Source organism: Condylostylus longicornis, unplaced genomic scaffold (assembly GCF_029603195.1).
Source record: "Condylostylus longicornis isolate FDR11 unplaced genomic scaffold, ASM2960319v2 ptg000027l, whole genome shotgun sequence".
Lineage (NCBI taxonomy): Eukaryota > Metazoa > Arthropoda > Insecta > Diptera > Dolichopodidae > Condylostylus > Condylostylus longicornis.
This window is the reverse complement of record NW_026577996.1, coordinates 2,795,561-2,818,954: the sequence shown is the minus strand read 5'-3', so window position 1 is coordinate 2,818,954 and position 23,394 is coordinate 2,795,561. Positions and strand designations below refer to the sequence as shown.

At 26.4% G+C, this 23,394-nt stretch overlaps 3 protein-coding genes across 3 annotated transcripts; 2 read left to right on the top strand and 1 right to left on the bottom strand.

The window, feature by feature from the left end:
* The first annotated feature begins 2,454 nt into the window (after positions 1-2,454).
* Positions 2,455-11,831, top strand: LOC129607263 (forkhead box protein J1-B). The gene is made up of 2 exons (XM_055518132.1): positions 2,455-2,849; positions 10,625-11,831. Exons 1-2 carry the CDS (start codon positions 2,623-2,625, stop codon positions 11,586-11,588), a joined length of 1,191 nt encoding a protein of 396 aa, XP_055374107.1. The 5' UTR covers positions 2,455-2,622; the 3' UTR covers positions 11,589-11,831.
* On the bottom strand, positions 7,743-10,078 carry LOC129607262 (eukaryotic translation initiation factor 2D). Its single transcript, XM_055518131.1, has 2 exons — positions 9,847-10,078; positions 7,743-9,786 (listed from the first exon to the last, which is right to left on the bottom strand). The coding sequence occupies exon 2, from the start codon at positions 9,763-9,765 to the stop codon at positions 8,071-8,073; it is 1,695 nt and encodes a 564-aa protein (XP_055374106.1). The 5' UTR covers positions 9,766-9,786; positions 9,847-10,078; the 3' UTR covers positions 7,743-8,070.
* A 4,099-nt stretch (positions 11,832-15,930) lies between the features above and the next one.
* Positions 15,931-21,766, top strand: LOC129607215 (G protein-coupled receptor kinase 1). The gene is made up of 15 exons (XM_055518024.1): positions 15,931-16,185; positions 17,609-17,685; positions 17,749-17,822; positions 17,881-17,982; positions 18,037-18,111; positions 18,169-18,230; positions 18,853-18,904; positions 19,531-19,722; positions 19,850-20,005; positions 20,061-20,387; positions 20,443-20,543; positions 20,595-20,813; positions 20,866-21,072; positions 21,132-21,294; positions 21,375-21,766. Exons 1-15 carry the CDS (start codon positions 16,073-16,075, stop codon positions 21,558-21,560), a joined length of 2,106 nt encoding a protein of 701 aa, XP_055373999.1. The 5' UTR covers positions 15,931-16,072; the 3' UTR covers positions 21,561-21,766.
* Positions 21,767-23,394: the final 1,628 nt, after the last annotated feature.

The following is a 23,394-nucleotide window of genomic DNA, read 5'->3' as shown; positions in this document are numbered from 1 at the left end:
TATCCATGTGGTTTCGAACCCTAACAACAGTGTGATGCTGCTCATGTGAATTGGAAGCGTTGAAGATGAGGCACTATAAAATGCAGTTTCCCTGTTGTTAAATATCGAGTAATCCCACCTTCCAAAAATATATCTTATATAACAATTGTCTTCGGTTGTCTTTGTTTTCGGAATGTTACATTTAAGTTGACATTATTTTCAGATCGTCATTGATCGTCTAAGCGAGAATCTTAATGTTGTCTCATAGTACACCTGACAAAAGAAAATTTTTACTGAAAGGCCACTGTCATACATATATTGCTATCAAGTTTTGGCAGCTTCAGAAGGACTAACTTTATCCATTTTTAAAAGTTTCTTCCCTTTTGAATTGCCACCTTCATGAGCATTGCACATTGTTTAAATTTTCCGTCTTTTTTTTGCGTTGTTTCTTCTTGGACAGATTGTGCAGTTTGGTTTTAACAACTCATAGCAAAATATACACAAATACTTATATAACATATTATTACATATCTAATTTCGGAATTAGCATGATTATTTGAAAAATAATTTGGCGATGAAAGCTATTTCTAAATTTTTCATTTCCATTTCAGATTCTGAGATTTATATATATATATATATATATATATATATATATGCACACACTAGATGTATAAAACCATAATATACATGTGTTATACACAAGTGTTATACTCATAGAAGTTATAAAGAATATTAGAATAGATTGCGATAATAATAATAATAATAATAATAATAATAATAATAATAATAATAATAATGAAACAAAAATTCGGATATATTTTTGCAAAACAGTTTCCAATTTTTATGGGACAAAATATTGTTTTTTTTTTTCTTCCTTCCCTTTTGTATGTGATAGTTACAAAAACAATATTGAATAATATTTTCTAAACGCAGACTTTTTTCTATAATAAAAAACATTTATTTAATGTAACAAACATTCCCTTTTATTAAAACAAAAAAAAAACACAAAAAAACATACAAAAAAACTAAGTTATTAAATGAAATTTGTCTGACAACTGCTTAGCTATATTCATTCATCCAATTACAAAACACCTCTAGTACTTTAAGTCCTTTTTATTTATACCTATATACATACATATATATTCAATCTATATCTGATTCCATATTATTATTGATCTATAACGTTACAAATGTAAAAAATTTTATTGTTCTCATTTAAACTTTTCCTGCCTCCTTTTGTATATTTTCTACTATTTGTTTTTATCTTTTTTTTTTCTTTCAGTTCTTCTATTATTTTTTAATAAAAAACATGTATAAACCGCTAGAGGATATCTTTTACATTATATATATATGCCTATATACTAAATCTGAATATTTGAATGCATATACAGTGAAATTGGTTTGGATATTTTGTTTCCCCTTATTAGAAATTTACTTAGTCTAAATAAGTATTTGTGTGATTTATTTATTTGTGTTTATGTGCAGATAAACATTATTACTGACACACAAACACAAACATATATATAATATGATATATCCCATATATATTTATATACTCATGTAAATTAATATATGTATATGTCATATACATACTTATATATCTTGTTATGTTTGTGTAAATATATGCCAAATAGAGTACATAATTTTCTTTATATTTTCATATTTCTTTTTATATTTTTATACGTACATCATAATAATGTACAACAAATATATTTTATTATATATATAATCATGTATGTATGTACCACAAAATCATAATATATACATATATATCAATGGTTATAAACATACTTATCCTTGTATTTATTTGCGTCAATTTTAAAGTTTACTCCTTCGCACAAAGAAGTCATATTGTTTCAATACTACATTATAATATTAATTGAATTTTATATCCTTATTCTCTATATATAGATACATACATACATGCATATAAAGTGTAGGTAAACACGTATATACCAAAAATTGAGCTTCCTGCTACATTCGAAAAATAACAATTCACCGGAAAACTAGTTGACAACAGAACTCGGTTAAACAAACACGTAACTTAATTGTGTATGTCTGTTTCTTATTATTATTATTTAATGGTATATACATAATATATGTATATAAAATCTTATAAGTATAAAAATATTAAATAAATAAAAAAAAAATTATATATGATATCAGAGAAAAAATAATTAAAAATTATTTTAAAACAAATGCGTGAACGAAATAAATACAAAAAAAAAACAAAACAAAAATTTTATTAAATATAAGTTAAATGTATGATTAAGAAATTAAAATGAATTTAAAATAAATATTAAATATGAAAATTAATTTAAAAATATTAAAAATTTTGGAATAGTGAATTGGAAAATTTTATTATATTTTGAATATAACAAAATCTATTCCAAAAACATTTATAATATATAATATACATATACATACATATATGTACATATACATTATCAAAAAGAAAAAGAAAATAATATAAAAATCAAATAAGTTATTTAAAAAAAAATATATATATATTTACATAAATATATATCATATATATGTTTAAATGGTTGTATTATTACTATTGTCATTACTATTTTCAAACGCATAATATTATATATATATATATGGGTACATTAATACACACATACATATGGATATAATATAATGGAAACTTTTTCCACCTCTACTGTTTTACGTAATTCCTTTAATTCTCAATCACCATTTTCTACTACATCTACTTCCAATGTTGAATCCAATGTAAATGAAGAGAAATCACAAGAAAATTTAGTTAAACCACCGTATTCATATATTGCGTTAATAACAATGGCCATACTTCAATCACCACAAAAAAAATTAACTTTAAGTGGAATATGTGACTTTATAATGAAGAGGTAAATTGAAGATGAATTTTTGTTTTTTCGTTTCAAATTTCTTTATGGACATTTTATATATAATAATAATAATTATTTATATAATATTGATTTGAAAAACAAAACAGAAAAACAGAATTAATTTAACTATACATGAAGTGGATAATTGAAATTTTTTTATTACACATTATTTTCAAAAAAAAATATTATGTATACTGTTATACACAAAAATTATTATACAATTTATATTCATTTTAAATTATGTTTAAACCACTTTCAAAATGTTTTATAATTTTATTACCTTTTGATCTTTCATTATTTTTTGTTAAGATATTAATTCGAAAGAAATAAAATAATTAAAAAATAAATTGTTAGAAACTTATACACTTATACTATATGCGATTTCCGTAGTTGAACATCCAAATATTTACAGTTACACTGACTCCTCGAGGAACAACGTCTTCTAATACGTCATTTCGAGTTACAACACGATTTAATTTAATTAATTTTTTTTCAACTTGTGAAATTTCGTGTTTGGAAACTTTTTTCCTTTTGTCCTACAACATAAATCTGCTACAAAAAACCACTTTACATAAGACCACTTCAAATAAAAAACTATTAGAGACGTCTTTTAATAATACCTTCGCATATACATACCTTAAATTTTTGGTATTAAAAACGTGATACATATATCTCGAGGACCTAGTGTGCATTATTTTAGAACATTGTTGATCGACAGTTTTTGATTTCAATTTCACAAATTAAGAGAAATTAATGTAATTACAATACACTAACTGTGATAAAAGTGAATGCTCGCCTTCAAACAGTAAGAAGGAACAAAATACCTTGTCAATAACGCGTTGTACAGAACGTATGTGATTTATATAAAAATTATTTAGTTATTTGGTTTAATTTTGCCTTGAAAATATTGTTTTTGAACATTTAGCAAATTATTAGAAAATTTATTTATTAAAAATTAGTGCAAAATTTAGATCGAATGCAGATGTTTACTTGATTTAATCCTCTCATATCACTGGATAACATTTATAATTTTTTTTTCAATAACTTTTAGGATTGGAAATAAATTCAGATTTTTAATTTCTCTCATTTTTTAACTCATTCTGTTGCTAAGGTTGCTTTTGAAATTTATTAAATAATTTTATATCATTAAACATTATACTCAATCACTGATGGTTAGCAGACAAGCAAGGAAGTCTAGAAAAATTTGGACGACAACTGAAATCGGCCTTTTTCTCATTAAGATTTTATTTCATAGAAATTTTAATAATCAGAATGTTTTGTAGGAGTAGAGTTCTCGATTTAATTTTAATTTTTTTTTTATACAATAAGTTGTTAAAGATATAAAAATTATCGCAATGCCTTACTTTATTTCTTTCAAAACCTAAAACTTCATAGTTTCTATTAAATTACTAACTATTCCTACTTTATGTAAATGGAATTATTCTTTTTTCATATAAAAATTAGGAAATGGCAAATTTAATAAAAATTTAGACAATATGTATGTACCGCCTCACAAAGCGGCCTATAAAATCCAGTATTGCTTTAATATTACAGTATTCTCTAGCAAGTTTTAAATTTTAGCAAACAAATTTGTTTTTGTTTGTTGAATATTGTGGTGCTTCCTTACTTATAAGTTAGTAGTTAAACACTTGTTGTGTTCTTGATACGGGTCCACAAGTCTTCAAGGAAATCTAGAAGTTGACTATGATTCACCACATTGTATGCTCAAATCTATAAACACTAACGTAACAAAAAACCTTCGTTCCTTTGATTAAGTTAAAAAACCTTCATTTAAAGCATCATAAATAAATCTAGTGCAATCGAAACATGATACGAAAAAGACCCGAACACGTTTATTGATTGTGTTTTCTCATCATATCGTGAGGTTAATGCTACAATTAAATAATGAGTTTAGAAATTTTGAATTTTTAAAGATTCATCAATGACAAAAATAATTTATCATGATAGTATCAAGTTTTGGTATTATCATTTTCTTACATTTAAGAACACTTTTAAGCTAAGATATTGGTCGCAGATGAAAAGGCATTCGATTTTATTTTTTACTAACCTCATGATATTACTTATTGCATTTGGAAGAGATACTGGTCTATAGTTTCCACAATCTGTTTCTTCTCCACCTTTATTTGTATAAAGTGCAGCGTCAGACACGAATTTGTCATGTTACGTAGACGTATCTTAACAATATGTATTAGGGGCTGAATGTGATCAGCTTTTCCATCAGCCCTTGATGTAGCATTCTATTTTTAACAATCTGAACTATTTTCTGTTGCTGACGCTATAAATACATACTTTTGGTTTATTGTATTATATACTGTACGTTTGGAGTATTATTAATACTATTTTAATATATAATTATTTCTTCAATAAACTAGTTAAATCACCATTAGGCTTAAGTAAGGTAGAAATCCTGTCGTTCTTTTCACCACTAATTTTTTTTCTAGTTTTGAATATAATTTCGCTTTTTCAATGGAATTGCGGATATTGTTTTTTCTTTGATACAAGAATAAATTTAGTCACTTCCTGCTTCAATTTCACATATATATGTGAACTTTGTACATTTGTACAGGTACCTTTAAGAAGAGTTGTTTTATAATCGAATAAGTAGGTCGTTATCTTTTTAGCACTTTTCCAAAAATTTTTTGAAAAAAAGTGCTTATTAGCTTCACTCTGTTCGTCCGTCCGTCCGTCCGTCCGTCCGTCCGTCCGTCTGTCCGTGTGTCTGTTTACAAAACTTCTACATTCTTAAAGATAGAAAGCTGAAATTTAATATGTACATAGATCTTTACTAGAAACTTATTTTTGTAGAACAAAATTTTTACCTATCTCCCCCCCTCTAGAAGTTATACCCCCCCAAAGCACTAAAAATGGCCTTTTTTAACTATTTGTTGCAATGAAACCATAAGCATTTTTGAAATTTTACAAACGCAGAAAGGCAGTGGCTTGCCTCCCCTACCGCGGTATACTATAGTTAAACTTTAGAAAAATAAAATGGCCGTTCAAATTTACCGTTATCTACAGTCCTTTTTTTCCAAATTTTTGATGTCGTTTTTCTTCTAGACCCCAGCCTGTAGAAGCTTGAAATTTTAGGGGCTTTTAGACATTAACAAGTAGTTTATTTCCTTAGAATTTTTTTCCATCTCCACCCCCTCTCAAGTTATGGTCTCTTGAAATTTGTAAAATTTGCGTTTTTGACACCTTATATTTCCGAAACCGCAAGCTTTTACAAATTTCTATAAACACAAAAAGCTAACGGTAAATTCCACGACATTAAAAAAATATAATTATTTTTCTTAACTCACGCAATTAACCCTTAAAATCGAGCATTATGTTAACCCCTGTTTATATTAATTTTTGCTTTATTTCAAAGACTGCATAAATGGTTCATCCTAAATATATGCAATGCTAGAAATAGTTTCGTTTATAAATGAAAATAATTTTAATAGTGTGGTGGATATACATAGACTGTTTTTAAAAGCAGTATTTTCACTTGTTGAAGGGAAAAGTGCTACAATACAAACCATTGGTTTGACCCAATTTTATTGTATGTAAATTTATGTTGATTACCTATATTTGAAACAGTATAATCGACCATTTCTCTGTTCAATACAGTTTGTCTTGTGCTGTGCATTCTGCGTATGAAATAATACGCAGAGACTTAATTCAGCAACAAATATTTACATGTATTGCGCTAAATAGTTATTTTTTATTTTCAAACTTAAAAAGTAACAATCTTAACTTAGGTTATATGTTCTTTACGGTACAGTGGGGTAAGCCTTTTCATCGACAAGTAATTTGATACTTCTTTGTGTCATCCAACCATAACAAAATAATACCGTCTTGATCATAAATGCAATACAAAAGTATGCAAAGAATCTATGATCTCTAAATTATTTCTATAAATTTACATTCATAATTGGAAATCTTTTATCATACTTTAGTCTAGTTGGTAATAATAAATCCGTTTTGCAATAAAGTTCGTAATATCTAAAGTTGCGTCGGCACTAATATGGCTTTTTGGATAAATCTAATTGCAGCGTAGTTGTATACATCTATACACTGATTGCGGTCTATACTCTTATTGAAAACTTAATTTCTCAAGTTTAAAAATTTTTCACATTCAAATCATTGCAAATTTTTGTTCTTCAACAGAACTAAATTTAATTTCAGAAAAAGAAATAAATTCGTGCCCAAAATAAAAATTTTTCTTATCTCTTCAACTTAAACTAAAATTTCAAATTTTTTTACTACATTACAACATTCTTACGGTTTTTAAATGAAACTACCGGGTATTTTACACAAAAACTCCGACGGCGTTGGAAATTAATAGATATGAGAAATTTGTAATAACGATTCTAACATGATTCTAAAAATATTTTACAGATGTTACATAATATGTTACACAAAATTAATATAAATTTCGCACGGAAATATAAGATCAAATTTTAATTCTTTTGGTTGGTTCAATATCAATTAAAATTATTTAATATAAATAGAAGGCGCACTATAAAACGAACAGATACGGGTTGAACAAATCGTTTCTTGTTACATTATTGGACACATTGGGAAAATTTTAATGAAAAAAAATGTTGAATTTGCTGGTTTGCCTAATGATGAATGTTAATAATTGATCCACTCAAATTCCAATTGATAATAAAATCGCAATTATTGCGATGGATATTTTGTATAAAAAATTTTGTTCGTGAAACACCATTTTTTGAGAATAAATTAAAAAATATTTTATTAATTAACTGCAACTTAATAAATTCAAAATTTTTCAAGTTCAAGTTATTTATTATTTTTAAGCTTATTTAAGTTTTATAGCAAAATCCAAGAAAACGTTTTTTGAATCATTCCTGTACAGAGAGAGTTTTATTAAAGAGTTTGGAGCACATTTAATTTTTCTTATATCTCCTGAAGTTTTAGCCTCAAAGTCGAACTTTCTTAAGTTTTATTTTGTATTACTTTTCCTTTATAACCGAAATAGAATGGCTAACCTATAGCCAAATAAGAACTATAAAGGTTTTATTCTTACGAATCTTCACCAAAATTAATAAGATTAAAAAGAAATAAATATATCAGAAATTAATTATTCAATCCTTTCATTTTGACGTCGATTATTAAATCTTTTACATTTTTATATAAAATAAGAAAATTAATGATTGATTTTGAATTCCTTTTATTTTATCTCTGCCAGATAACATTATTTTTTACTTTTTTTCTTTAAATCTACACATTGAATGTGGCCCGAAGGAACCTTATATTGTTCCGTTAATATTTTTGAAACTAATTTAATTTGATTACCTTGAATTTGTAACTGATTTTGCTTTGGTTTTGGCGATTTAATAATAGTTGTACTAGCAGCTGCACTTTGCTTACATATTTTTTCTAATTCTGAAAGAATTATTCCATTTAATTCTAAGTTTGAAATTATTGTTACCTTTTTATTGCCCATTCTTGAAGCAACTTGAATTTGAATTGGTGATTTATTCGTATTAACGCCCGTTTTTTCAACCATTTCATGTGTGCGTGTCATTTTTGAAATAAGAATTCTAAATAGCTCACCAACAGAAATAATTTCTTTTCCAACTATTTTAATTAAACATTCGTCTAACTTTATATTAGTTTTTGAAGCATCATTATATGGTAAATTGTTTTTACTAACATATTCTCTTACAATTTTTTTTATTTGAGTCGATGTAAGCCGCTGGCCAATGTTATAATTAAATTTTGTAAACAATGGTATAGTTTCTTCCGAAATTATATACAGTTCTTGCATTTCACTTGTGAAAAGTGGATTAGATCCTTGGTCACTTTTGTCATTTGAAATACATAATGATGGTAATATAAAATTAAGGATATCTTCATGAGAATAGTTTATTGAAATAATTTTTTCTACTCCTTTGGTATCCTTTTTTATACCTATGTAACCTTTTTTTGACATTTCAAATAGAAAATTGGAGAGCTTCTTATAAGTTGTTTCCTTTAAATTTATCGGTTTAGTTGCTGCTTCTATTATTCCGTTCCTATAAAAATTACTAAATAAGATTGGTAAATCTAAATTTTTTGCTTTTTGTTTCAGAGCTATGAAAAAAGCTTCTTGTAATATTTCATCCATTGTTTTCTCAGTTGTTGAATTTTGTTGGTTAACTTCTTCAAGAGACGTAATATCATTTAATGAAATCTCATCGGAATTGTTAACGTTTTCCTCTAAAACAATTGGACTGCTTGGTGTTACTTCGCACGACGGGTTCTCATCACTTTGGGTCTGTAAAGGAGGCTCGTTATTTTCATCTTGCGGTGAGATCTTTTCTTCGGTATTGCTAGGGATTTGTAGAGCTACAGAGGGTTCCATATTCCAAAGACAATCACCAAAAATGTTAAGAACTTTGACGCATGGTCCGTGACCTCCAGACATATAAAGGTCTTCACTTGATCTGGCTAAATATCCAATAGCACATGCAAATTTATTTGATACTAAATTTACAGCAACAATGCGCCCCTTCTCATAATTACCATACATTTTTAGTCCACTTCCTTGTTTCAATACTCCTGGAAGCATTAAATCTGCACCATTCAAAAGTCTAGGTAATACATCATCAAATGTAGTAAAATATGGGACAATGTTGCAAGCTACCCAGCACGTATATATAGTAGGAATTATTTCATTTTTATTCTCAAAAAACATTGGTCTTTTGTCAAAACAATATACATTTAAATTTTCTCCAGAATTAGTGATTATCTTAGTTACTGTAATTATTACTTTTGGTGTAAATAAGTTTGTTAGGTCATCTTTTGTTAGATCAGAGTAAATAGATTCAATTTTACTTTTAAATTTTTTTACTTCAGATGCCTTCATATGAAGATTAGCCTTGGCATTAAAAGGCTTTAAAAACATTTTTCTGTATTAAAATTCAAGCTAAAAAAATATTTATAAGAACACAATTTTTACCCTAATTTTTTATTAATTAATACGTACCCACCAACTCAACACCGGTTTCTTCTTTTGCAATGTTTTTACCTTAAGGTAAATTTTTTCAGCCAAATACACTTTCAAATACTTAGACACCCTTTTAAGGTTATTTAATATTTTGGATTCCTTTTAATTAATCAAGAAAATTCAAATATTGATATTAATACTATTTTTTAAGTAAAAATTAAAAAGCGATTAATTTCAAAATATTCTACAATTGCAAGCAAATTAAACTAAATTATTTGTCACTTGTCAAACAGAAAACCCGAAACAATATGAATGGGATATTCATATGTATTTCTGTTTCGCTATGAAAATTATTCACTATAACATTATGTATATATGTATCTAAATAATGTGCAACAAAGAGGAAATTGTGAATATTTGAAATGTGCTTTAACAAAAACATCCTTTTTTTTAGAAATTTCCTATTCACAATAGTATCTTATTTATCTACAATTTTTCTTTTTGTTTTCTATGTTTATGAAAATAATTTTTAGTGATAAATTTATTCAGGGATGGTCATTCCAATTACCTTTCATAAATTTAAATTCCCCTACCAAGTAAGAGTACAGGAGCGGAACTTAAAAGTAAAGGTAGAGCAAGTAAAATATTAAAATATAAGGAGGGGAAATTACGTAGATAATATTTTCGATTTTGCTTTAAATAAAAAAGTGAACGTGTTAAATCCTTAATATTTACATTTATAGGTTAGTTTTTGCTCTTATATTAGGAAAAAATACGAATAATTTGATGTTAATTTACTTTTATTTTTTTTTTGCAGATTTCCTTATTACAAAGAAAAATTCCCTGCTTGGCAAAATTCAATTAGACACAACTTAAGCTTAAATGATTGTTTTATCAAAGTATCCAGGGAACCAGGAAATCCTGGAAAAGGAAATTTTTGGACATTGGATCCGCTAGCAGAAGATATGTTTGATAATGGCAGTTTTTTAAGAAGAAGAAAACGTTATAAACGCACATCATTAAATTATCCAAATTCCAGTTCGCCTATTTTTTCACCTTTTTCAGCCTTTTGGATCCAGAAGCCTAAACCATTTTTTCCTGTTCATGTTTATTCTGAATATTGTGATAATATTAAAGATAATTTCTACAATTTTCAAAAAAAATTCTTATCGACAATGATTCCCCCCAACTGTAACCAAAAATCTCAATTGCTTATAATGGATGAAGTTTTGAGTTCTTCAAATATTTATACAGATCACTTAAAATTAGAAATGCTGCAAAATAATTTAAAAACAGATTTGGATTATAGTGGCTATGGAAAAACTCACGAAAAAGACATATTTACAGTATTTCAAAAATCTAATTTGTTAACTAATGATGGATGCCATGCACTGGAATCAATTTTTAAGCAGGATTATCATGAAACTCCAGAGCTCAATGCAAATACTTGTTATTCGAGTAGCGATCAAAATGCAAACAATAAATCGCAGTTATTATACAACGGCGAAGAATGTTCAAATTTAAAAATGATACAATCAAAAAAACATGAAAATGACTCGAAAGACAGTTTAATTGAATTAATATCCGAATGCAGAAAAAGCAATGCTACTAATTTACTCTTGGATGAGAATCAAGATATAACGTCACAAAACAAATCAATTGAATTAGATATAGAGGGCAAAACCATTTTAAATTTTAACCATCCAAAACAAAGAACTCGAAATTCAAGAGGATTTAGTATAGCAAATTTAATTGGTCAAAATTCAGAAAGTAACAAATAACATACCTACATACTTCGTTTTTTTAACTATCCATAATAATGAAAATTAAAAATTATAAATGATTTTAAAATGTATCAAAGGCAAAATTAATGGTGGAAATTATAAATCCTTATATTTTGAAATTTAAATATATAAATTGCAAATAAAATTTATTTTTAAAATGTGCATACTAATGTGTATGCGAAATTTGTTTGGAGCTCACAATACTACCGTACGGCACTGTCATCAAACTACCTTTACAAATTTTTGTATGTACCTACCTACATATCGCACATTTGGAAAAATAATGACACAACTCAAAAATATAACTTCGACTTCCGGAATTTGAAGTATTTATAGCCGAGTGTAAATTACTAACAAAGGTTAAAAAACGTTAGTAAAGAATTATTCTATAATTATGTGAACAAATTTTCTGTTTAATTTTTTTACAAAAAATTTTTATATATTAAAGTTTAATAGTAATAAGAGCAAATTTACGATTCTACATTTTGACTTATGTCATTTTTCTCGCAAATGTGCGATATGTTTAATGAAAAAAGGCATACGCATTTTCAATTTAACTAAAAAAAGAACACTTCATGAGTGTGAACGACTACATATGCAGATGTATATGCGCAAAAATGTAATCGATTGTTAATTTTTGTTTCGAGAAAAGACCTGCTACTGATGCCCTAGACTAAACTAAGCAAAATTTTCCTTAATTCCAGATTTCATAATTTACTCTTACTCCTGTATAAGCACACCATTGAAAGTTTAGCCTTGTGTACCCTATTATATTTACGTAAAGTTCTACTTATCGCTTACTTTAGTAACAGTAACAGTTTACAGTAGGCAGGTGTACATATGTATGTAGAAATAAATGAAGAAAAAAGAACATAGTGAGCCTTATTCTAGTTGTCGCGTCACTTACGTGACATTTGTCGTTGTCGCTGTCACATCACTTGAAATGTGGTATTCTAGTTGTCGAGTGACGTGACTGCGAGAAATAAACGAAAATGAAACGTTTCAAGTGAAATTGATACATTTTAAAAAGAAATTTCGGCGAGTAAAATACAAACTAGAAAAAATTTTCAATGTATATACTTATATTTTTAAATAATAAAAAATGTCATTTGCATTATGGTTTACGAATTCATCTCATTCCGGTAGTGATGAAATTAAAAAAAAAACAACAATTAAGGATCGAAAGATTTAAGATTAGCAACAACTCTAATCCAATGGATTTGCCAAATTTTTTCTATTAAAAAATTAAATGTTTGCAACTAATTTACAAAAACTAATTTTTGTAAATTAGTTGCAAACATTTTATTTTATTCACAGATTTATAAACTATCACAGACTTCCATAGGAGGCCTTTGTATATTTACTGAATATATTCGAGAGAAAACGAGTACCCGTAGAAGCCGTGCCCTGTCATGAAATTTCCAATTCTTCAAATTTATAAATGCTAAAAACAAAAATTAAATTGTATATTTTATGACTTGATTTATGTATAAAATTAATTTTTTTATGATTTTGTTAAATTGTTTTGTTTTAACTTGCATTTTTGGTGTATCCTTCTTTCTTGTCACTTGTAAATACTTTTCGACAAAAAACGTCGTTTCACTACGACATATCTCGCATCAGAAAGACAACTGGAATGTGGCTGAAACACATTTTCCCGCTATTCCCCGACGATTGTCACTGCGATCGCCGCTTAGAATATCAAATTCAAGTCGTAACGACAATTGTCGCTCTACTTCGACAACTAGAATAAGGCTCAGTGATTGTATCGTAATCATTGTCTCAATTATACGCATGCAAGTAAAAACGATTTTTAAAAAGAAGTGTTTGGTAAGTATTAAAATTTAATCACCCCCCTACTGTAATCTATCATGATTGATCAAAAATTCAGCGATGAATTAAACAATGTAAAATACGATTGAATATTTTATACATAACCGCAAATTCTTTAACGTCAAAATTTTGTTTTCAGTCTGCAAAGTGTCAAACGTATAAAACTTTTACGGACAGAAATGTAGTAAACTTTTTACCCGTAATTGACTTTGAATTTTGATCATCCGTAAACGTAAGAGCAAAAAAAAAATTTTTTTTAGATTTAAAATAATTTTATACTTACATATTAAAAATTAACAAAAAAAATATTTTTTATATTATTTTTAACGTAATGATAGTCACTCAATACATCAAATTTATTTACTGAATTACTACGTGAGACTGTCTGCATGTAAAAAAAAAATTTACAATTTTGACGCTTACTTTGACTGAAAGTGAAAACGCAATAGAGTATTCGTAAACTCAGACAACTCAGATTTTGTAAAATTTGACGTTAAAGAATTTACCATAAAGCACATTATGTGAAATTTGAAATAATTGTTTTTTGTTATCTAATTTGCGTGAAAATCTAACTCTAATATTATGAGCAACAATTAAATCAAACCTGAGCGAGGAACGGGAGCTTTATAATACTGACATATTGAAATGCTATTTTATCGATCGATAATAGTTCGATAATGAGTTTTTGTTGTATAGATTTGTATGCGATCCTTACCCAGCATTTACACATACAAGTTACTTGCATGCAAGTTTGTATAATATTAATTGTCAATTAGTTTTTCGAAATGTCAAATTACTTGCTATTATGACGTAGGCGTTTAGCAAGTTAATTTTTGAAAATGTCTTTGAGAAGAAAACAACTAGCAATATATATAATTGTTTATAAATTTTAGAAACCATAAGTTTGCTAAGTTTAATTTTTTCAAAACAAAATTCAAAAATTTTAAATTAAAAAAAAAAAAAAATCAAAACAACAAATTTTTTTTTGTGAATTTCTCAATATGTCAAATTACTTGCTCAAATTACTGGCAGCAAAATTTTCTTGCAAGTTGAACTGCACGTAAACAAGCAAGTAGAAATATTTCAATGTGTTAGTAAAATTTTTGTATGTATTGCAACTTTCTTGCAAGTAACTTGTACGTGTAAATGCTGGGTTACTTAAAGTATATAGTACATATAAATATAGTACTAGTACTAGTATAGTACATATAAATATAGCACTAGTACTAGTATAGTACATATAAATATAGTACTAGTACTATATTTATATGTATATATAGTATAGTACTAGTATACATGTATATATAGTATAGTACTAGTATACATGTATATATAGTATAGTACTAGTATAGTACATATAAATATAGTACTAGTACTATATTTATATGTACTAGTATAAATAGTATATAGTACATATACTATATATAATATATAGTATATAACAATATATGTACTATACTATATATATAATATATATAGTACTAGTATAAATTGTACATATAAATATAGTACTCCTTACGTGATAAAATACATCGCCAATAAAATATGCAGGATTCTGCATCTTTAACGTTTGCATACATAAGCTTCTAGTTTAATAAACTAAAAATCTTACATATTTACAAAATTAATTTTTTCGTGGCGGGAACTTGCTTCATTATTAAAAGTAATAACTGTTTGCTTTTTAAATTTATGTACATTTTCCTAATGTTATAAAACTTATATTTAACTGTATTTCTTAATTTGATTATTCGTATCTTCTATTTATTAGTAAGGAATAGCGATACATCTATTATTTTGAACTTTTTTCTTTTTCTGTAATGTCAACTCTCAAAACTGTAAATGTGAAAATTAAAAAATCGTCGTCGTGAGTGAGAATATTTTTAAAATAACTCGATTAAAAAATAAAATTTGTGTAATTAATTTAGTACTTTTGACAACGTCGAAATATGTATATCTTAAAATTAATACGATTTGTTAAAAAATTTAATAATGATTAGTTTTCGTAAAAAAAAGACACGGTTACGGAGCAAATTATTTTTTACTTTTTGAGTTTAAATTTAATAAGGTCTCGTAATACGAATTACAGACCTGTATGTTACGCAATATAAAATAATTCAACTTCTGGATAATTGGAGTAAAACTGATTTATAGCAACACGACACCCAATAACAATAAAATTCAATATATTTATTATTCACTAAATAATATTGTTGAATTAAATAATAACATTTAAGGTCTCTTTACAAGAAAATCGGTTTTGATAAATCGGGTATGTAGCGCACGAAGTACATATATACCAGCAAAAATATTAGGTTCCGAATAATAAGGATTTTTATTAAATACAATAAACATTTTCGGATTTATTTTCAACCACAATTTTTTCAACTTTATGGAGATTCACTTTTAATTCAAAAATTAAAAAATGACATTTATTCAACGCTCATGTTAATTTTCAACTTCTGTTTATGAGTTATCAATTTTTTTGTTTATTGGGTTGAAAGTTCTTAAGAAAAAGGAAAAATATAGGCTGAAAGTTTTGTATATTCTTTTGCAAAAAATTTAGACTCTATGGAATAATTTATTATTTTTAAGAATAAATAAGCAGTTTTTATTAAATTTTTATAGTTATATTAAGTTTTCAAATAAAAATGGCAGATCTAGAAGCTGTGTTAGCTGATGTTAGCTACTTAATGGCTATGGAAAAGTCAAAATGTACACCAGCAGCTAGAGCTAGCAAGAAAATTGTCCTGCCTGATCCAAGGTAATACGAAATTCATTTGTTTATATTAAAATGCTTCGCTTTATAAATTATGATAGGTATGTAACCGCGTAGAGACTAATGTTTTTTTTTAAATTGTTTATGTTTTGTACATGTATACTTATATCGAAAAACTATTTTTAAGAATAATACTTTGAAAGTAATTTTCTATCTATTCATATACGAAAAGAGCATTATTACTTAACTCTGTGTTTTTATGTATATAGTATGAAAAAGTGTATTTTGTATGTCATTGGGTAAACTTCTGAAATTTACTGTCATGGATAGATACATAATATGTTTTATATATTGTAGTCTAAAGTTTAAATAAACTATACACAATAAAAAAATGCATATATAATTAAGTGTTTCAGGGATCAAATTCTTGTTACTAATGCAGGTTTTTTCTTGTAAAACTTTCGATTGTTTGATTATTCTTTAATTTTTTTTTAAATTTTCCACCTATATAAATTTTCAATAGCCCTTCCTTTACAAATTTCTTATTTGATTTGAATATAAACATTCTAAAAATTTTCCATTTAAAAAGCACGGTGTTATAACAGTAACGCCTATTGAGTAATGTTTTTAAGACTACAAAACTAGCTTTATATGAGAGTCTCAATTTTGCCATTGTAGTAGCAGTAATTAAATTTAGTGCAATAAAATCTAACAAACTTACGTTTTTGTTGACATTTAAAAGATATATTTTATTTGGTACCTACCTAAATTGAATTTGCTTAAGTAGGTAGGTATGTACTTCAATATAAGCAAATTTTATTTACAAAATTATACTTTACCAAAATTTCGCAGGTTTTTCTGACTATGCGTTTAATTCTGTTAATTTTGGATTTAAGCAAAATTCAAATTTTCTTAAATTTTTAACTTTGTATTTCTTATTCTCGTCGATTACATTTTTTTTTTCCACTACGACGCGTTTTTCACTTAACATCTGACCTAATGCAAGTAATAAAATTCAAATAAAATAATGCAAGTAAGTTACATCAACTTGAACTAATCACACGTATGAATAAGTAAAAATAATGCAACAATCATATTTTCAGTTAAACGTTGAATTTTGAGAACGTTAAAAATGAATTTTGAAAAAACTTATCCTGTTTCGCTTATAGGACAGAGAATTTCCATTTTAAAACAGGAGTTTTGTGAATCTAACCATTTTCTTATTGAGCTATAATATTAAGTTTTTAAAAAATTTGGTTAGGCTGATTAATATACAAAATTGAGAGTTGGAAATTTATTCAACCTCAAGATTAATTAATCAAAAACAAAATTAATTAATTGACAATAAGATTATATTTATGATCAAATTTTGGGAGGGTCCGACCAAAATTATATTTAACAAATTTGACAAAAACTCAAAGTATTATTTTTTTTCACTTCAATCAAAAATAATTTTTATTAATTGCAGTGTTCGTAGTGTAATGCAAAAATACCTGGAAAAAGAAAATGAAATTACATTCTACAATATCTTTAATCAGGTCTTAGGTATTAACAGAGTCTGAGATAGTTATTACGATCGCACAATTTATTACAAAACTTTATTTGCAGGATTTCTTTTGTTTAAGGATTATTGTGAAAATGTTTGCGATGAACCTGTACCACAATTAAAGTTTTATGAAGAGGTACAAATGAAATTCAAACCATTTTAAAAATTGTTAACACATGTTTATTACCTTACAGATAAAAAAGTTCGAAAAAACTGAATGTTATGATGATAGAAAGAAATTGGCAAAAGAAATATATGACAACTTTATTATGAAGGAAATGCTCTCTCACACCCATGTAAAGTTTACTATTAAATTAAAAAAAAATTATATTTCTTATAAGTTTTTTTAGGAATACTCAAGGGAGGCTGTTACAAATGTTCAAAAGTATTTAATGAAAAACGAGGTCCCTATAAATTTATTTGAAGTATAAACATTTGTATTCATAATTTCAAATTTTACATCTGCAATCTCATTTTTTCAGCCCTATATTGAAGAAATATTCAATCACCTGAAAGGCAAACCATTTCAGAAATTTCTTGAAAGGTATGAAAAAAGCTTAAATTAATCATGAACGAAATTTTGTTCAATAATAAGTTGGATATAACAATAAATGAAAATTAAGATTACAATCGCCGGAGAAAAGTTGGATATCGGCTCTAAACTTTTTTGCAAATATAAAAAGAATTTTTCTTTTTTTGCACATTTCCACATTCAATTGAAAAATAAGTGAAACATCGAAACCAATTCAATGATGCAACCGTAAAATACTGATTTAAATTTTTTTTGAAATTTGCATAAAATTATTTCTCGTCTAAAATACACGTAATTTCGTAATATCTATGTATAATTATCATAAAATTACATTATATTTTTTGCGAATTTGTTCGTTCGTACACAGTTAACATTTTTTAATAATTCTCTATTTTGTTTTTAGAAACTGTGTAGTTGCATTGATTTTAATTTGCTCTATATACCTTATATACTATAGATGAAATTGAAATTCATAAATTCATATATTAAACAAATAAAGATTAATAGAAATTTATTTTTATGCTACAAAAATACTTGCTTGTTTCAGATGTTTTCACAAACTTTAATTGGTTTAAGGTGGTTTTAAGATAAATCAAATAATTTAAGTTTTCCTATTATTTTTCTTTTCTTTTAGCGAAAAATTTACAAGATTTTGTCAATGGAAAAATTTGGAATTAAATATTCAGGTAAAAACTTTTATGTTCTCATTATGAAAAATTAAAAAATTTTACAATACATATACACTACATACATATAACAAATAGTAATAAAATTTTAATATTCATTGTATATGACAATAAATGTATGTTATAAAAACACTAATAGAAAGTAAATTTTAAGCACTCTTAAAAAGTGAAGTGTTCCTCTAGAAAGTGTACGTTCGGAAAATCTTATTTTGTTAATATATCGAAATTAACCTATTTGATGAATTGCGTTTAAATTTACAAAGGGGAAGCATAATATTTTAGACAAATTTTTCGAGGTTTGCCTTTTATATTTCTTGCTTAACAATTTGTAGTCCATTCAATTACATACATTCTTTTAATACTTTATGAAAAATATCAAAAATCTTTGTTGCCTACTGAAGCGTAAAAGAGTTGTGTAGTTTCTGATTTCGAGCTTGTTATTCATATTTCGAGAATGATTATGAGTACTTTGGCTTGACTATAGTGGCAACAGTAACTCTTAATTTGATAAATCTAAGGTTTATATCTTATCTCTATCTTTTTATGATTTAAATTTTGCAATTATTCCGGTATTAATTATAGTAAGTGCTTGAATTTCAATGATAAAAATTATTTTTTTTTTTTAGTTGTCAATGAATGACTTCAGTGTTCATCGTATAATTGGGAGAGGCGGTTTTGGTGAAGTGTACGGTTGTCGGAAGGCAGATACAGGGAAAATGTACGCTATGAAATGTCTAGACAAGAAACGTATCAAAATGAAACAAGGTGAAACACTAGCACTAAATGAGAGGACGATGCTATCTTTGGTTAGCACAGGAGTAAGTCGATCATAATCGTTGTGTTGTTATGCATGTAAGATGTAACTAATTTAATAAATAAGTTGTGATTGGTATATAAGAAATTTGCAAACTTGTCTTTTTTCTCTTACCATCTATGTTATCCTAGATCGATTGCCCATTTATTGTATGTATGACGTACGCATTTCATACGCCAGATAAGCTTTGTTTCATACTGGATTTAATGAATGGTGGAGATTTGCATTATCATTTGTCTCAACATGGTGTTTTCAATGAATCCGAAATGAAGTTTTATGCTGCCGAGGTTTAAAGATATAAATTTTTAAATTAAAGAAAATAAACATTTTGCGTATTCTTAGGTAATATTGGGATTGGAACACATGCACAAAAGATTCATTGTTTATAGAGATTTAAAGCCTGCGAATATATTATTGGATGAAAATGGTCATGTCAGAATATCAGATTTAGGACTTGCATGTGATTTCTCTAAAAAAAAGCCTCATGCATCAGTTGGAACCCATGGCTATATGGCACCAGAGGTATTGGCTAAAGGCGTGGCTTATGATTGTAGTGCAGATTGGTTTAGTTTCGGTTGTATGCTCTATAAATTATTGAAAGGACATTCACCATTTCGGCAACATAAAACAAAAGATAAAAACGAAATCGACCGTATGACCTTGACAATGGTGAGATTAAAAAATTAAAAAAGTAAAATAATTGTTTTAATTTTTTTAAATTTAGAATGTTGAGCTACCCGATACATTTAGCGATGAATTAAAAAATCTTTTAGACAGTCTTCTTCAAAGAGAGGTGTCGAGCCGCCTTGGGTGTAAAGGCAGAGGGTACTTATCTATTTAATCTTATTGAAACAAACTAAATATAATTTTTAATAGAGCTGATGAAGTGAAAGAGCATTCATTTTTCTACGGTATTGATTGGCATCAAGTTTATATCCAAAAATATACCCCACCGCTTATCCCACCAAGAGGTGAAGTAAATGCTGCTGACGCATTTGACATTGGGTCTTTTGATGAGGAGGATACAAAAGGAATTAAATTAACTGAAGCAGATCAAGAGTTGTACAAATATTTTCCTTTAGTTATATCCGAAAGGTAATAACAAAAGCTATAAAATATGTATCATTTTCATCCTTGTATTCCATAGATGGCAGCAAGAAGTTTCTGAAACTGTTTTTGAAACCGTTAACATAGAGGCAGATAAATTAGAACAAAAGAAAAAGTCAAAACAAAAACAACGTTTTGATGTTGATGAAAAGGAATCAGATTGCATACTTCATGGATATATTAAGAAATTAGGTGGTGCATTCGCTTCCATATGGCAAACCAGATATGCAAAGTTGTATCCTAATAGGTAAAGTTGATTAGCTAATATATTGATAAAGCAAATTGATAGATTTATAATATTCGTAGACTTGAATTGCACACTGAAAGCGGAAGTGCGAAGCCAGAGTTAATATTTATGGATCAGATAGAAGAAATATCATCAGATTTTATTCAGTATAAAAATGAGAATTGCATACAAATCCGAATGAAAGAGAGTATACGTGACGGAAGAATAGTTCTTACAAATCAGGTTATTTGAAATTATAATATATGTTTAAAACATTTTCTTTTTAACGCTACCTTAAATAATGTACATTTTAAAATTTTTAGGATGAAATTGGTTTAAAGGAGTGGTCATATTCATTACAATCCGCTCATAAAACATCGCAAGAATTATTGGGTTCAGTAGCAAAGAAAGCTGGAAAAATTTATGGAACTGAAAGGGATATGTCCTCAAAAAATTTAGTTATTACTAGTGCACATCTTTCAGCAAAACCAACTAATGTACCAAACTAGCGGGGCATATTATTAAAATATTTATTATTGTAAAATTGTGGGCAAAAATCATGTTTAGCTGCATAAGTAATTTTACTGTTGTCACTTCCTATACCTTATGCATTTTACGTGTACTTCTCTTATGCTTTTTTTCTTTTATTAATATTTTTTTAATGTTTTTATATTTAAGTTTATGTATAAATATATATTTTTATGCTGATATCGGACTTCGTGTTTATATACTATGGCATATAGATATATATATGTATTTTTGTTACACAATGACCTAACATATGTCCATGGGTGTGTACAATATGCATATATTTTTATGTATATACCTACTTATAAAATTAATTTTTATAAAAAATATAAAATGCATTTGCGTATATTTATATAAGCATATGCATAAATTTTCTATATATATATGCATATTTATGTACAAATATACGTTTATATACCTATATTCAGTTTATTTGTATACATATATTTTAATATTTAATGAATATATAATGTAAAATAATATTATTTTTCGTATATTGTAATTACTTTTGTTACATTTTTTATAATATATAATAAGTAACTGGTTTTTCCAAAGAAGTCAATTTCCTTAAAAGGAAGCAAAAAAATCGGAAGATTATAAAATTTATTTTTACTAATTTTAAATATCATAATATCGTCATTGATCATAAACTTTATTACATTTTATTATATCTTGAAATTTTCTTTTAAAATAACATAGCGTAATGTATAATTTTTATTAGCGTCAGAAAATTACTTTTCCATTAAAAATTCCATTACACTGTTAATACTGTTAATATTGTAATGTAACAAATTTTATAAATTTTTGTTCAGAAAGCTGTACATATTGGATCAAAATAAATTTTTTTTTTTATTTATACTATCTGTGACTTTAAAATTGCAGTAATATTGGATTGATAAACAATTTGTATATTAGAGTTCATAAGGTGGAATGTGTATAGACACCACATTATTGCAATTTTGGAAATTGGGATATGTTATAAATTTTAAAATTAAAATCTTTTAAGAACATATATGAATTTACCATGACAATTGCTGACAGTTTGCTCAATGCATGGCAAACATGACAATTGAAATTAATTTTTTCCATATTTCAAACTATTTTCTTTGAATTTTGGAACTATATGCAAATATGTATATATGAAAAAATATATGAAAAAATTTAATTAAGTTTAATTGCTACAAAATATAGGTACTTGCATATAATTTGAAAGTCGTAATAAAAAAGTAGATAACTTTTTTAATACGATTTTCAATATTAAATAAAATTTTTGTGTACAGTTTTCAAAAACGAAAAAAAAAACACGATTTGTTATACAACAAGTGACAATAATACATGGTTTTTTTTTGATTATTGGACTATTAAAGTAACCGAGAAACAATATAGTATAAAAAGATAAAATCAAATTTCACATATAAACTAGAAAATTATGTAAAGAAAGAGAATTTATACAATTTGATTGAATAATTTCCATTATTATCATAACGACTGATTTTTTCAATAGAATTTTCAATAGATTCCTTGTTTCAGTTGTAAATCAAAATTTATAATTTTATATTTGCCACATCTACAAAAGTTTTTAATTCAATAGTAATTTTTATTTAATTAATTACTATTAACGCATTAGTATGTAAGTGCTAAACTGATAAAAAAAAAGTTTAAAGTACAGACAGGGTATTTATTTTTGAATATAAACCGGAATTGTTCCTCAGGAATGGTATCTCTTAACATTCACTCTTAACATTCAGATTGCAGTAATATTGTATTAATAAACCATTCACCCTGTAGAAAATAATATTAATAAGTTGTGTATGA

What these genes read in the sequence shown, in the direction of transcription:
- LOC129607262 (XM_055518131.1), bottom strand. Translation starts at nt 9,765, where the DNA reads ATGTTTTTAAAGCCTTTTAATGCCAAGGCTAATCTTCATATGAAGGCA.
- LOC129607215 (XM_055518024.1), top strand. Translation starts at nt 16,073, where the DNA reads ATGGCAGATCTAGAAGCTGTGTTAGCTGATGTTAGCTACTTAATGGCT. An exon ending in TGAAGTTTTATGCTGCCGAG is followed by an intron (nt 20,006 to 20,060) that starts GTTTAAAGATAT and finishes GCGTATTCTTAG; the next exon opens with GTAATATTGGGATTGGAACA. An exon ending in GCAAAGTTGTATCCTAATAG is followed by an intron (nt 21,073 to 21,131) that starts GTAAAGTTGATT and finishes TAATATTCGTAG; the next exon opens with ACTTGAATTGCACACTGAAA.
- LOC129607263 (XM_055518132.1), top strand. Translation starts at nt 2,623, where the DNA reads ATGGAAACTTTTTCCACCTCTACTGTTTTACGTAATTCCTTTAATTCT. An exon ending in TGTGACTTTATAATGAAGAG is followed by an intron (nt 2,850 to 10,624) that starts GTAAATTGAAGA and finishes TTTTTTTTGCAG; the next exon opens with ATTTCCTTATTACAAAGAAA.